The 12,717-nt window shown below is 46.5% G+C and overlaps 1 protein-coding gene across 2 annotated transcripts in view; it reads left to right on the plus strand.

The window, feature by feature from the left end:
* The window catches only part of SPATA6L (spermatogenesis associated 6 like), a 48,325-nt gene that overhangs the window by 17,895 nt on the left and 17,713 nt on the right, over positions 1–12,717 (plus strand). The window contains exons 1-3 of one of the 2 annotated variants that reach the window (XM_023243288.2): positions 309–450; positions 4,615–4,739; positions 10,176–10,253. In XM_023243288.2, the coding sequence (XP_023099056.2) occupies positions 4,698–4,739; positions 10,176–10,253 (120 nt within the window). In that variant the 5' untranslated portion in view covers positions 309–450; positions 4,615–4,697. Of the gene's footprint in view, positions 1–308; positions 451–4,614; positions 4,740–10,175; positions 10,254–12,717 lie in introns of those variants that run through there. The other variant, XM_023243286.2, reaches the window with a different exon arrangement.

The following is a 12,717-nucleotide window of genomic DNA, read 5'->3' on the forward strand; positions in this document are numbered from 1 at the left end:
GATGCGGTGACAAGAGCTAGCCAAAAACCTATGAAAGGAAAAAGGAACAGCCCGGTGTGTGAGGCCTCGTCCCAGGCACACAGGTGTTCCCGGTAGGAGCGTGTGACTGAAAACACGTGACGTCCAGAGACCAGGGTGGCCCTGGTACCTCGTACCCCTGCTGGGTGGGTGTCATGGAGCAGGCACGAGAATGGCAGGTGATGTCCGAGCGCTCTACACTTTGTCTATGTCACGTGACCTCACAGTAGCCCTAGGGGGCAGGTACTACGATGACTTTTACATTTTCCCGAAGAGGCCCCTGAAGTTAGGAGATGACATAACGTGCTCCTGGTCACACAGCTGGTAAAGGGTGGGGCAGGGGTCTGAACCAGCTCTGTGTGCATCTGGACACGGTTCTTCCCCACTGTACGCGGACCTCAGCAGAAAGCTGCGTTCTGTTGCTGGTGACGGGTGAGGAGACCGTCGCATCACTTCCCATTTTCAGGTTGCGCTTGTGAGACCTCAGACTGGAGGAAGTCTGTCTGGCCGGCAGAGGTGGGGAGGCCATGCCCCTCCTAGGGAGCACTGATAAAAAAGGTGGCCAGGATAAGACTGGGAAATGATTGATGCTAAGATTGATTCTGGGATAGCACCCGCCTTCCACTGCCTCCCCACCTTTCTCTTTGTCATCAGTGTACCTTGTATATTTATTTGCATAGTTGTTTTGACATCTGTAGACTGGAAACTCCAGGAGGGCAGGAGTTGGACCCATTTTGTCTGCTAGTATACATGCAGAGTCTAGGACTCCTGGCACACGGTAGGTTCTCTATGCATATTTCTTGAATGTATGAATGAAAAGAAATTGAAAACATTGGAAAGAAATGATTGAGAAATGAATGAACCGTGAAGGTTGGAAAAAAAAATTTTTAAGCAGGCTTTATCCCCAGTGCAGAGCCCAACACGGGGCTTGAACTCACGACCTGAGATCAAGACCCTGATCAGGGTCAGGACCTGAGCTGAGATCAAGAGTTGGCTGCTTACCCAACTGAGCCACCCAGGGACCCCTCAGAGGATTTTTGGTCTGTCTGCCTTGTCTCACGGTGGTGGAAACGGAGTCTCAGAGAGGGTGATTACTGCTAACTGACTCCACGTCGGTCTTCACGATTATCCCCTCAAGAGGCACTTAGCAAGTGTCCGTCCTGTACCAGGCACCCGTCTGGGAGCAGCCCCGGGGGGCTGTGTTTTACCACTCGGTTCTGACGGCCACCCAAACACAGGTGTAAAATGTCTATCTTTAATGACATCTCAAGGACCCTATGGGAAACGCTGACAGAATGGTCCCTCTCTAGGTGAGGCATCGTGGCTGGGCCACTCACTGCCTGGCATTCACACCTTTCTGGGCACAGCCCTGCCAGGGATAGAGTAAGGAACGTTGACAGACAGGGACTGCTTTCATGGAATGTTGATGGAAACGGATCAGAGATACATATCCGAATGAAGAGCCTGCTGAGTGGTACGTTAAGGGCTGCAAGTTCATCGGGCTGCAAGTTCAAAGGGCATACCGCCTTTCTAATGAGATGAAATTTCAACCAAGGCCCATCATGGGATAGGAGGGAGGCAGCCCTGCAGAGATCCGGGGAAGGAACGTCACAGGGAGAACCCGGGGCAAACGTCTGAGGTCGAGGTGAGCCTGGCGTGTTGGAGGGACAGCGGGAAGGGCGGCAGGGAGGGCGTGGAATGACCGAGGCGGAAGAGTGGTAACATGAGGGAGGAGAGGCGGTCAGAGGCCTGATTATGTGGAGTCTTGAAGTCCAGAGCGAGATGCTCAGGCTTTATTCGCGAGTGATGGGAAGCCCGCTGGGAGGTTCTCAGGAGAGGAAAGGCCCAGTCTGACGTGTTTATAACATCGCGGTGTGTGGAGGACAGGTGTGAGTGCAGCAAGAATGGAAGCAGAGAGAGCAGTGTGGAGGCCGTGGCAGTGGTCCGGGAGGGAGGTGGTGTGGCGGGGACCGGGGTAGGGACCGTCAAGATGGAGAGAGGAGACAGATTGCAGGTTTATTTGGGAGACGGAGTCCACAGGACTGGCTAGCGGGTTAACGTGAGGGGCGAAGGAGTGGAGTCAAGGATAAAGCCTGGACTTTTGGCCCGAGCACATGCTCCCTTCTCTCTGAAGGGAGAATAGGGGAGAGCTTATGTGTGGGAAAAAATCAAGGGTGTTGTTTTGGACCTGTTACTTTGGAGACATGAGGAGACATTGGACGTGAAGCTTGAAGGACGAAGGAGATCTCAACAGGATGGGAAGGAAGAAAGGACATTTTGGAAGGAACAGCACCGGCAGAGGAAGGACGCGGCGGTGGAGGAGGGAGAGATACATCATCAATCCGTTGTGGCCAGAGCACGTCTGAGAGAAGGGTGGGGACACATGATCTGATGACGAAAACCATAGAATGCGTTCTTTTTGCACATGGATCCTTATTAGAACCCAAACATTCATATTTATTTATTTATTTTAATTTTTAAAAAATGTTTTATATATTTTTGAAAGAGAGAGAGAGAGAGAGAGAGAGAGAGAGAGAGAGAGAGAGAGAGAGATGAGCAGGGGAGGGGCAGAGAGAGAGGGAGACACAGAATCTGAAACAGGCTCCAGGCTCCGAGCCGTCAGCACAGATCCCGACGGGGGGCTCGAACTCACGGACTGTGAGATCATGACCTGAGCTGAAGTCAGACACTTAACTGACTGAGCCTCCCAGGTGCCCCCCAAACATCCGTATTAAAGAATAAGTAGGAAGACATTGGTCCATTATACGTGATAATGTCAGGTGTTTTCTGCCATCGATGTGCCAGAAATCCACCCTCGTCAGACTTCTTCTCACAAACAGAATGGTAGTCACCAAACAGTAAAGCTACCTGGTTGACCATAGTCTCTTCTGTGGCAGTGTGCCATACAGAGGCCACTCTTAGTCTGAACCTCTTGTGTCGCACCTGGTGTGTAGACGAGGAGCGTTCAGACGGCAGCTTCTCCGTCCTTCGCTCAGTGATTCTCGGTCCTCGTAGCCCCCAGATCTGTTGGTAATGAGTGTTTGGGAACATCCCTTTCGTCAGACTGAAATAATATTGATGGTTAATATAACCAACTGAAGCGAATCACTGCCAATGGAGAAATAAAAGGAAAATGGTTTAAAATAAAACGATAGCGTATCAATACATAAATGGTGGGCACAAAGAAGTATTTAGATGTGGCATGGTTTTCAAACTGCCGGTAGGGGCTCAGCAAAGACCCAAACACAGTCAAGTACGACGGCCCCTTAATTCACATGGTACCTGCATTCCCGAAAATTCAGTGTTTTTGAAGACCATGCAGAGTGGGGCGCCTGGGTGGCTCAGTCGGTTGAGCTTCCGACTTCGGCTCAGGTCATGGTCTCATGGTCTGTGGGTTCGAGCCCCGCGTCGGGCTCTGTGCTGACAGCTTAGAGCCTGGAGCCTGTTTCAGATTCTGTGTCCCCTCTTTCTCTGACCCTCCCCTGTTCATGCTCTGTCTCTCTCTGTCTCAAAAATAAATAAAAACATTAAAAAAAAAATAAAACCATGCAGAGAAAGTGCTTTGTGTTTACATGTAGCCGTGAGGTTCCAGGCTTCGCTAATTATAAGGGAAGAATTAGCTTCTCGCCTAAAAGAATGTCAGTTATGATGTTAGAATGTTGTGCAGGAGTGTCTTGAGTGTTGCAATGTCTTGACCCTGGCACCTTGGCTCCTGCCCATGACATGTCCCCACAAATTTTGGAAGTGTCCCTGAGGCTGGTACCAACCGTGCTAAGAACCACAGCCTCGGCTGTTCTGGGGGCCATCAGGATACTGGTGTCTCTGCATCAGAGGACACGTCGAGCCCCAGTCTATGCTGTAAGCTTTGTGTGAACAGGGTGCTGTCTGCTTTGTTCCTGTTCTGTCCCTAGGACCTGGCCCAAAGTGTGTCCTTGGAAAACATGTGGAAGGAAAGGATGGGTGGTGGCATGGATGGATGGACAGACGGATGAAAAGAGATATTTCTCTTTGTTCTGTCTTGTGGAGTAATCCTTTAGATATTTTTGTCTCTCTCTGTTGTGAGTTCGGAAGACTTTTAAATTTTATCCATGAGATAAGATCCAGTAGAAGTGTCTTCTACTCTGTCTCTTAAATAAGAGGTGCTTTAATCAAAATGTTTATTTTTTTAATGTTTATTTATTATTTTTGAGCATTTATTTATTATTATTTTATTATAATAAATACATATTTTTATATAAATAAAAATAAACATTTTTATTTTAATAAATAAATATTATTTATTATTATTTTGAGCTCACCCCGAGTGTGAGCAAGGGAGGGGCAGAGAGAGGGAGACATAGAATCTGAAGCAGAGTCCAGGCTCCGAGCTGTCAGCACAGAGCCTGATGCGGGGCTTGAACTCACAAACCGTGAGATCATGACCTGAGCTGAAGTCTGATGCTTAACCAAATGAGCGACCCAGGCGCCCCAAAATGTCGACTTTTATCTGAGTGCCTTCTCTGCCATCACCTGTCTGAGCTTTTATTTTGTTAAACTCAAGAAGTAGATCATTTTCAGAACGTAAATCTACTTATGGTTTTTCTCCTTGCATTCTAGCATGGGAAGAGTTGGCCTGCTATGAAGAAAACACACGAGATTTTCTTTTCCCTGAACCCAAGCTGACACCTTCGCTCCCTGGCATGTACAGGCAGGTGCTCATGAAGACATTTGCAGGTTTTCCGGTAAGTGATTCATGCCCCGCTGGACTTCTGCTGGGAGAGATTCTTGCGACCTGGACATTTTATTTCCGATAGGGGATGCTCTTGGGCAGATCACTTCCATCTGGGTTAGTTCCCTTGTTCTGTTTAGCAGCCCCGTTTAGATGCCCCATTCAAAATACCAATTATACTGGTCTGAGAGGTGGGGATCTCACCTAGCCAGGTAAATCATTGCCATCGTCACACTGTCACGTACTTAGAAGAACGCTTTTTCCACCTTCTCTGAATGCAGACTAACTGAAAGATTTGATACTGGTTTGTTTTTTATTAAATGTTTTATTTATTTTTGAGAGAGTTAGAGAGACAGTGCAAGCAGGCGAGGGGCAGAGAGAGAGAGGGAGACACAGAATCCGAAGCAGGCTCCAGGCTCCGAGCTGTCAGCACAGGGTCCATCACGGGGCTTGAACTCACAGACCGTGAGATCATGACCTGGGCTGAAGTCGGACGCTTAACTGACTCAGCCACCCAGGTGCCCCTCTACCAGTTTATTTAATTGAAACTATTGTTTTAGTAGTAATAATGAAAGCAAAATACAGTCGTAAGAGTAATAATGCCACCGCTCATTTATTTTGAGCTTTCGGTTCTTCCTAAGATATGTTATTTTCCTCAGAGTTCTCATGTCAGCCAAGGCAGCTATCACAGTCTCTACTTAACGGAAGGGAAAGAGACAGAGGTTCACAGTGATATTATTGAAGGATCTTAAAAGACACAGCAGTGATTCAGATGACAGTCTGTTTTGGGGGCATTGCCTGAACCCAAATTCAAAATATTCATTTTGATGATATCTGTGATAGTTTCTAACCTCACAGCAACTCGGATGGTTTTCTCAACATTTCTGTTGCCTGGATGGCCTCTGTTGTAAGGGCCGCACCTTTATGAATTATAAAAAGCATATTTAATACTCAACTTTTCTGTTACTTGCCCATGAATCTCTGTTACTATCACTTAACAAAATGTTATTGCCTCCCATTTTGTTGAGAGTACTGTGTAGAATATACAACATGCAGGACCCTTACTTCTGTGATGTTTATGACGACAGAACTCTAGTTCTAATACTTCAAATGGCAAACTTTCATCAAAAGTTGTCCTCCTCAGAATTGCTAATGTCCATAACTCTAAACCCTCCATAATCTTTGAGGGTTCGGTGAATATCACTGACGCCATTTTTTTCCCCTCCGAGATACTCTTTGTATATCACCTATATCCATCGTACTCATGAGAATGTTTGCCTTTATCATATTGAGTTATTGGCATATTTCTCTTCAGGAGCTAAAAGGATCAAAACTGGCGAGAATCACGTGAAGGATATTCCTTATATTAACTTCGGTTTGCCTGAGTTTTCTATCACAGAAAAGCCATCCACAAACACTGAGCTGGTATCCAGCTGAGTATCGAGACGAGGAGAAACACACGTCTTATGTTTTCTCAAGTGTTGTCTCTGTTTAACTTTATGGGCATAAGTAGGAAGAAGAACATATAGGAAGTTGTGTTTATAGTTTTTTGTAAATGCAGAGAAAGGGCTTTAAAACCGCAGGGAAAGATCGGCAGGCATTAGAGGTAAAGTGTCAGTGAAGTTAATGAAACTATGTTTTAAACAATTTCTAAAAAGATAGCGGAGCTCAATTTCTCTCAAATGTTCTATAAAGCAACGTAAAGCTAGCTGCCACAGTTTTAATTGTAGCAGACATTCAGTGCCCGCTTGCTAGATGCCAGGTACTGTGCTGAGTTTCTTACAGGTTATCTCGTGCAGTCCTCCTTGACCCTGCAAGGTGGCTATCAGTTTTTTCCTCATTTTACTGATGGGTAAGGTGGCACACGGAGTTTAAGAAGGTGCTCGAAGAGAGGCACCTGGGTGCTCAGTCGGTTAAGTGTCTGACTCTCGGTTTTGGCTCGGGTCAGGATCTCAAAGTTTCATGAGATCGAGCCCCACATCAGGCTCTGTGCTGACGGTACACAGCCTGCTTGGGATTCTCTCTCTCTCTCTGCCCCCCCCCCCCCCCCCCGCTGTCTATGTCTCTCTCAAAATGAATAAACTTTTAAAATATTGAAAAAAAAAAAAAAGAATGGGCTTGAAGACACAGGGCTGATGAATGATGGGGCATGCTTGTCTGTCAGACTTCAAAGTCTGGAATCTTGGTCACTGTGAGACGCTAATTCTCTCGTGTTTATTTCAGCCCATTGTCCACTTTCTCTACATTCATATCATAGAACTTGAGTGTGTACATGTGTGGGTCAGGCAAATCATTCACTTGTTTTCTCTAAGTTATTAATTCATTAAGAAGTAGACTTATTTCCTTCACGAAAATGTGACTTTTCCTTTGTATTTCTGTATTTCGTTTTATTTCACTTGATACCTTAACCGCTGTTTCTCCCCCCTTTTCCTGCTGAGGTTAAGAATTTTTTTTTAATTTAATTATTTTTGAGGGGGGGAAGGGCAGTGGAAGAGGGAGAGAGAGAATCCCAAGTAGAGAGCGCAGAGCCCAATTTGGGGCTCAAAGTCATAAACTGGGAGATCATGACCTGAGCTGAAATTAAAGAGTCAGACACTTAACTGACTGAGCCACCCAGGTGCCCCAAGAATTTTTTTTTTAAATATAATTTGTTTTCTTGTTAGGTGAAGATTGTAAAGTAAGCAGAAGGAATATTATTATTTCTTCATTGTTAACTTTTGTTAATAATTTCATTTTTTCTTTAGGGCCATGATTCTAGAAAAGTCGTACCGTTAAATCCATTTCTTGACCTAACCATCATTGCCCTCATCCTGTTGCTAAGGAAATTGGGCAAGATAGACCCTGTAAATTTCAGCTCTAAACTTTTACACTAAAATCAGTGCTCCTGTGAAGAAGAAAATTCGTTCTTCCTTATTATCTGTCAGTCACTGTCAGGCGTCGAGGTTATATGAGGCGAACAGGAATGTGTTACGGGGTGTGGATTCCTTGCTGGTAGGGCACCTCCCTCCTCCTCTCCAGGCAAAGTGTAACAGCGGTTTGAAGTCCTGCTAGGCAGCCACACGTGCGAAGTGTGGACTCGGACTGTCTGGGTTCAGTCCCGGCTATGTCACTCATTACTGTGACTTTGGGTAAATTGCTTTCTCTCTGTTTACCTTAGGTTCCCAGCTGTAAAATGGACTGATAACAGTACTTCCCCTATAGGGTTATTGCGAGGGTTGGATATATGTACAGCGTTTAGCATGCTATCTGGCATATTGTTAGGTTCACGGTAAACGTGACCTGTTGTGGTTTATTAAATTGTCATTCAAATGATGATGCTGCCTCCTTGTGAGGCCATGAAAAACTGCACGAGTCTGTGGCCCACGTGGGGACGTGTTCAGGCTCAGACGGCCGGGCCATGGGGGACCTGAGGTCTGGCACACACGAGGTCTCGTGATTCTAACCAACAGCGCTGTGGACCTTGGAGCTTCCCCCAGTCTCCTCTCTGGTGGGCAGTCTCATAGCTGGAGGTGAGGCTGAGCAGGTCACGTCATTGTACGCTGTTTGCCAGATGTCTCCACCCCCCACCACCACCCTCCCCCCCCCCCGCCCGGATTTTCTAACTTGGCAGCAATTGGGCTCATGTGTTTGTAAGCCCAGAAATCTTGAGTCTCCGGCCCAAGCCTACCGCTTGTATGGGCATACCACATTCTAGAGGCAAAAAAAAGAAAAAAGAAAAAAAGGAGCTTGAGGATCTAGGCTGTGCCTGTAAGGACATGTTCTGTGGACAAGATGAACGCACCAGAATGAACGTGCATAGGAGTGAATAAATGCCCAGGAAACCAGCTGACTCCTGGCTCCACCAATCCCCAGTTGCGTCACAGTGGACAGACTTAACCTCTCCAAGCTCGTTGGATAAAATGGGGATAGGACTGTGTCCTACCCAGGTGGTGGGAGGGTTAAATGAGATCGCGTGAAAGTCCCTCACTGTAAAGATACAGTACTTGTCGGTATCCTCTCCCCCTGGGGCTTCAGCTGATGCAGATCCTTCTTACTTACTTCGTCCTATAATGAGAATGAGCTTTCACAGCCTGGAGGAGTGAGGGGGAGGGCGGGCTTTGAGAGGCCACTGGGGCTTGGACAGGAGATGAAGAGAGGGAAGGCACACCCGGGACAAGGAACACCTGGCCAGGTGATGGTGTCTGGGGGAGGGAAGAGCAGAGGGTCCTGCTGGGCGGGGGAGGGGGGGAGGGAGCGACGGCTGCAGGTGAGTCCATGAGGTCAGTCGGAGATCCTGTGACTCGATCAGAACCAGTTCTGTTCCTGTTTTGCCATCTAGAAGCCACGGGACCTTGGGAAAATTGCTTTCTGTCTCTCTAAAGCCTCAGTCTTTTTTAGAAAGATAATGGTATTTTTATTTTATTTATTTACCAATTAAAAGCGTTTATTTTTAAGTAATCCCTACACCCGACATGGGGCTCAAACTCGCAACCCCAACGTCAAAAGTCGCACGCTCCGTTGGCTGAGCCAGCCAGGTGCCCAGATAATTGTATTTTTTAAATGACTGTGCGGTAAATTGATTTTTCTGATACACGGTTACACGAATGTTAACACATGTATAGATTTGTGAAACCACCACCGTGATCAGGATGTGGAGCTCTCCCATCAACCCCCAAATCTCCTCCCTTTATCCCTTTATAGGTGCAACCTCTCCCGTACCCCTCACCACTGGTCTGCTCTCCATCACTGTAGTTCTGTCTTTTTCAGAAGGTCACGTAGAGGGAATTATATGGTCTGCACCCTTTTGAGATTGGCTCCTTTCACTTAGAAAAATGCCTTGGACAGTCACCCATGTGATTGTGTGCACCTGTACTTTGTTCCTTGTTATTACTGAGTGTGTGTGTGTCTGTGTATTATTCAGTATGGCACCGATCCCCAGAAAAGTGTCAATGACACGAAATGGGGAGTTTGGAAATAGATCTAATGAGCATAAATATTTGGTATAAGATACGAAGCACGTTTTTCAAAGCAAGTAGGCAAGGAAGGAGAACCTCTATCTATCCCAGATAATCCTAGATAATCTCACTCAATTCTGTGGTTCAGTGTTTTAATTTTTTAATGTTTATTTATTTTTGACAGAGACAGAGACAGAGTGCGAGCAGAGAGAGGGGCAGAGAGAGAGGGAGACACAGAATCCGAGGCAGGCTCCAGGCTCTGGGCTGTCAGCACAGAGCCCGACACGGGGCTCGAACTCACGGACCGTGAGATCATGACCTGAGCTGAGATCATATGTTTAACCAACTGAGCCACCCAGGTGCCCCATATGTATATATTTTAGGCGATATGTGTGGGTTATGCCAACCACACAAAAGAGTAATTAGGTTCTTACAGGCTTTCAAGTTAGAATGGGATGGGCGAAGAATCTGTTTCCAGTAATTTATTTGCTTCCTTTATGCTATTTCATTTTTAGGGCATTGCTCCCAAAATAGAGTTTTCCACACGGACAGCCATCAGAGAACGCGTGTTCCTGCAGAGAAACAGGTTTCTTGTAAGTATAATCAAGAAGCCAGTTGGAGCGCCTGGGTGGCGCAGTCGGTTAAGCGTCCGGCTTCAGCCAGGTCACGATCTCGCGGTCCGTGAGTTCGAGCCCCGCGTCAGGCTCTGGGCTGATGGCTCGGAGCCTGGAGCCTGTTTCCGATTCTGTGTCTCCCTCTCTCTCTGCCCCTCCCCCGTTCATGCTCTGTCTCTCTCTGTCCCCAAAATAAATAAACGTTGAAAAAAAAAAAATAAAAAGAAAGAAGCCAGTGGTAGATCTGTCAGGAATTTTCTCCGCAGAATGTTCTCAGCTCAAACTCAGTTACCAAGTTTAGATGCAACTGGATGAGTAGAAACCTGGAGACTCCTGGCTGGGTTTGAGTTTCTGTATTCGGACTGTTCAGCCTGCCCCATTAGACTGTGTCTGACATGGGTTCCTTCTGGTCTGTGGTGGAGCGGACAGAAAAGCGATACAAAAGCCAAAGTCACAAGTTTGACAGAAGTAGGCTGGTTAGCTTATTTGCTATTGTTTCATGGCTTTTGCTCTTGAGCTTGTGAATATGAGTGTTCCTTCCCTCTTGGCTGAGGCTGCTGCTCCGAGTTGTATTTGGGGCCATCTTTGGTGATCCGGAAGGGTCTCGGGCATTCTTGTTCAGCCCCGATTTCCCGTCATCCTGAGTGCTTTTGGTGTTTCCTTTACTTTGTGGCTTATAATTTTTAACCATTAAAATCCTTTCTAGAACAATATGGAGCATGGGTGAATGTAATTGGTAAACCTTCTTCAGGTGCTTTGCTTGTCATCCCAGATCTTGCCTGGTGTCCTGGAAGATCCTTGAAAATGTAGGCTGTGGGTTAAGGGGGTACTGAATGAAAAGGGTCACTAATCTGTGCAAATCCATCAATCCTGTGGGCATCATAACTCATATAATGGGAGGCCAATGATTAATTTTAAGGAAGGCATTAGCTGCTTTTTAGGTTTTCCTTATTTAAAAAAAAGCATTTGTTTATTTTGAAAGAGGGAGGGGGCAGAAAGGGAGAGAGAGAGAATCCCAAGCCAGCTCTGTGCTGTCAGCGCAAAGCCCCATGCGGGGCTTGAACTCACGAACCATGAGATCATGGCCTGAGCTGAAATCAAGAGTCAGATACTTTACCAACTGAGCCACCCAGTGCCCCAGTATTTCCTTACTTACCTGCTATTTTTTCCAGACTGATATGGGTGCATGGTGATTTTTCAGTTTATCTTTCTTTTCTACTCCATCATATTAATCTTGCTTTCATCTCCTAATATAGGTCTTCCTTTAAGTGTTAATTTTTTATTTTTTAAAATTTTTTAATGTTTATTTTTGAGAGAGAGAGAGAGAGAGAGAGAGAGAGAGAGACAGAGCACGAGCAGGGGAAGGGCAGAGAGAGGGAGACACAGAATCCGAAGCAGGCTCCAGGCTCTGAGCTGTCAGCCCAGAGCCTGACTCGGGGCTTGAACTCACAGACCACGAGGTCATGACCTGAGCCGAAGTCGGCTGCTTAACCAACTGAGGCACCCAGGGGCCCCAAGTGTTAACTTTTTAAAGTAACAGATTTATTGTTTTTTCTTATGGCAAAAGCATTCATTTTAGAAAATTAGAAAATACAGATAAGCAAAAAGGACGAAATAAAAATTGCCTGTCATTCTTATTATCTAGAGATGAGCAAGACTCATTTTTTTTGAGCATGTTCTTCTGTATACACATACCCACACCCACACCCACATGATTTTAACGTTAAAAGATTGCATATCACTTTGCACCTTTCTCTCTTCATCTCACATACCCTGGGCATGTTTCTCACGTCCTTAAGTGTTCTTCCACCAGGCAGATTTTCACGGCTTCATTGCAGTCCATCATATGGAAGCACCATAATTTGGTCATTTTCCTGTTGTTGGGCACTTCACTGATACAGTAGTCAGAGTTCAGTCAGGAAAACAGACTGCACATGTTATTTTAGTAAACAGATTTAATCTTTTATTTTTTTGAAGTTTATTTATATTTTGAGAGAGAGAGAGAGAGAGCACGAGAGAGAGCAACGTGCACCTGTGTGGGCAGGAGAGGGGCAGAGGGAGAGAGAGAGTCCCAAGCAGGCTCCATGCTTTCAGCAAAGGGCCCAACCTGGGGCTTGAACTCATGAACCGTGAGATCATGACCAGAGCCGACATGGAGAGTCGGACGCTCCACCCACTGACACACCCAGCCGCCCCAAAAGATTTAATGTTTTAAAGTAAAGCCAAACGGGTTGAAGGACTTAAGGTAAAAGGGACACGGGACTGACACCGCTCACCGCTGGTGACCTGGGAGCTTGGAGGAAGGGTCCTGTGGGGCAAGTCCCAGAGTTCTGAGCGGGGCCCTCTGGCCAGCTGGTGCTGGAAGGTGTGAGTGGGGCACAGGAGGCTAGCTCTGCGGTTATGGGAGGAACACTATGAACCCGGTACCTCTGTCACTCGGAAG

This window comes from Felis catus, chromosome D4, assembly GCF_018350175.1.
Source record: "Felis catus isolate Fca126 chromosome D4, F.catus_Fca126_mat1.0, whole genome shotgun sequence".
NCBI classification, from domain to species: Eukaryota; Metazoa; Chordata; class Mammalia; order Carnivora; family Felidae; genus Felis; species Felis catus.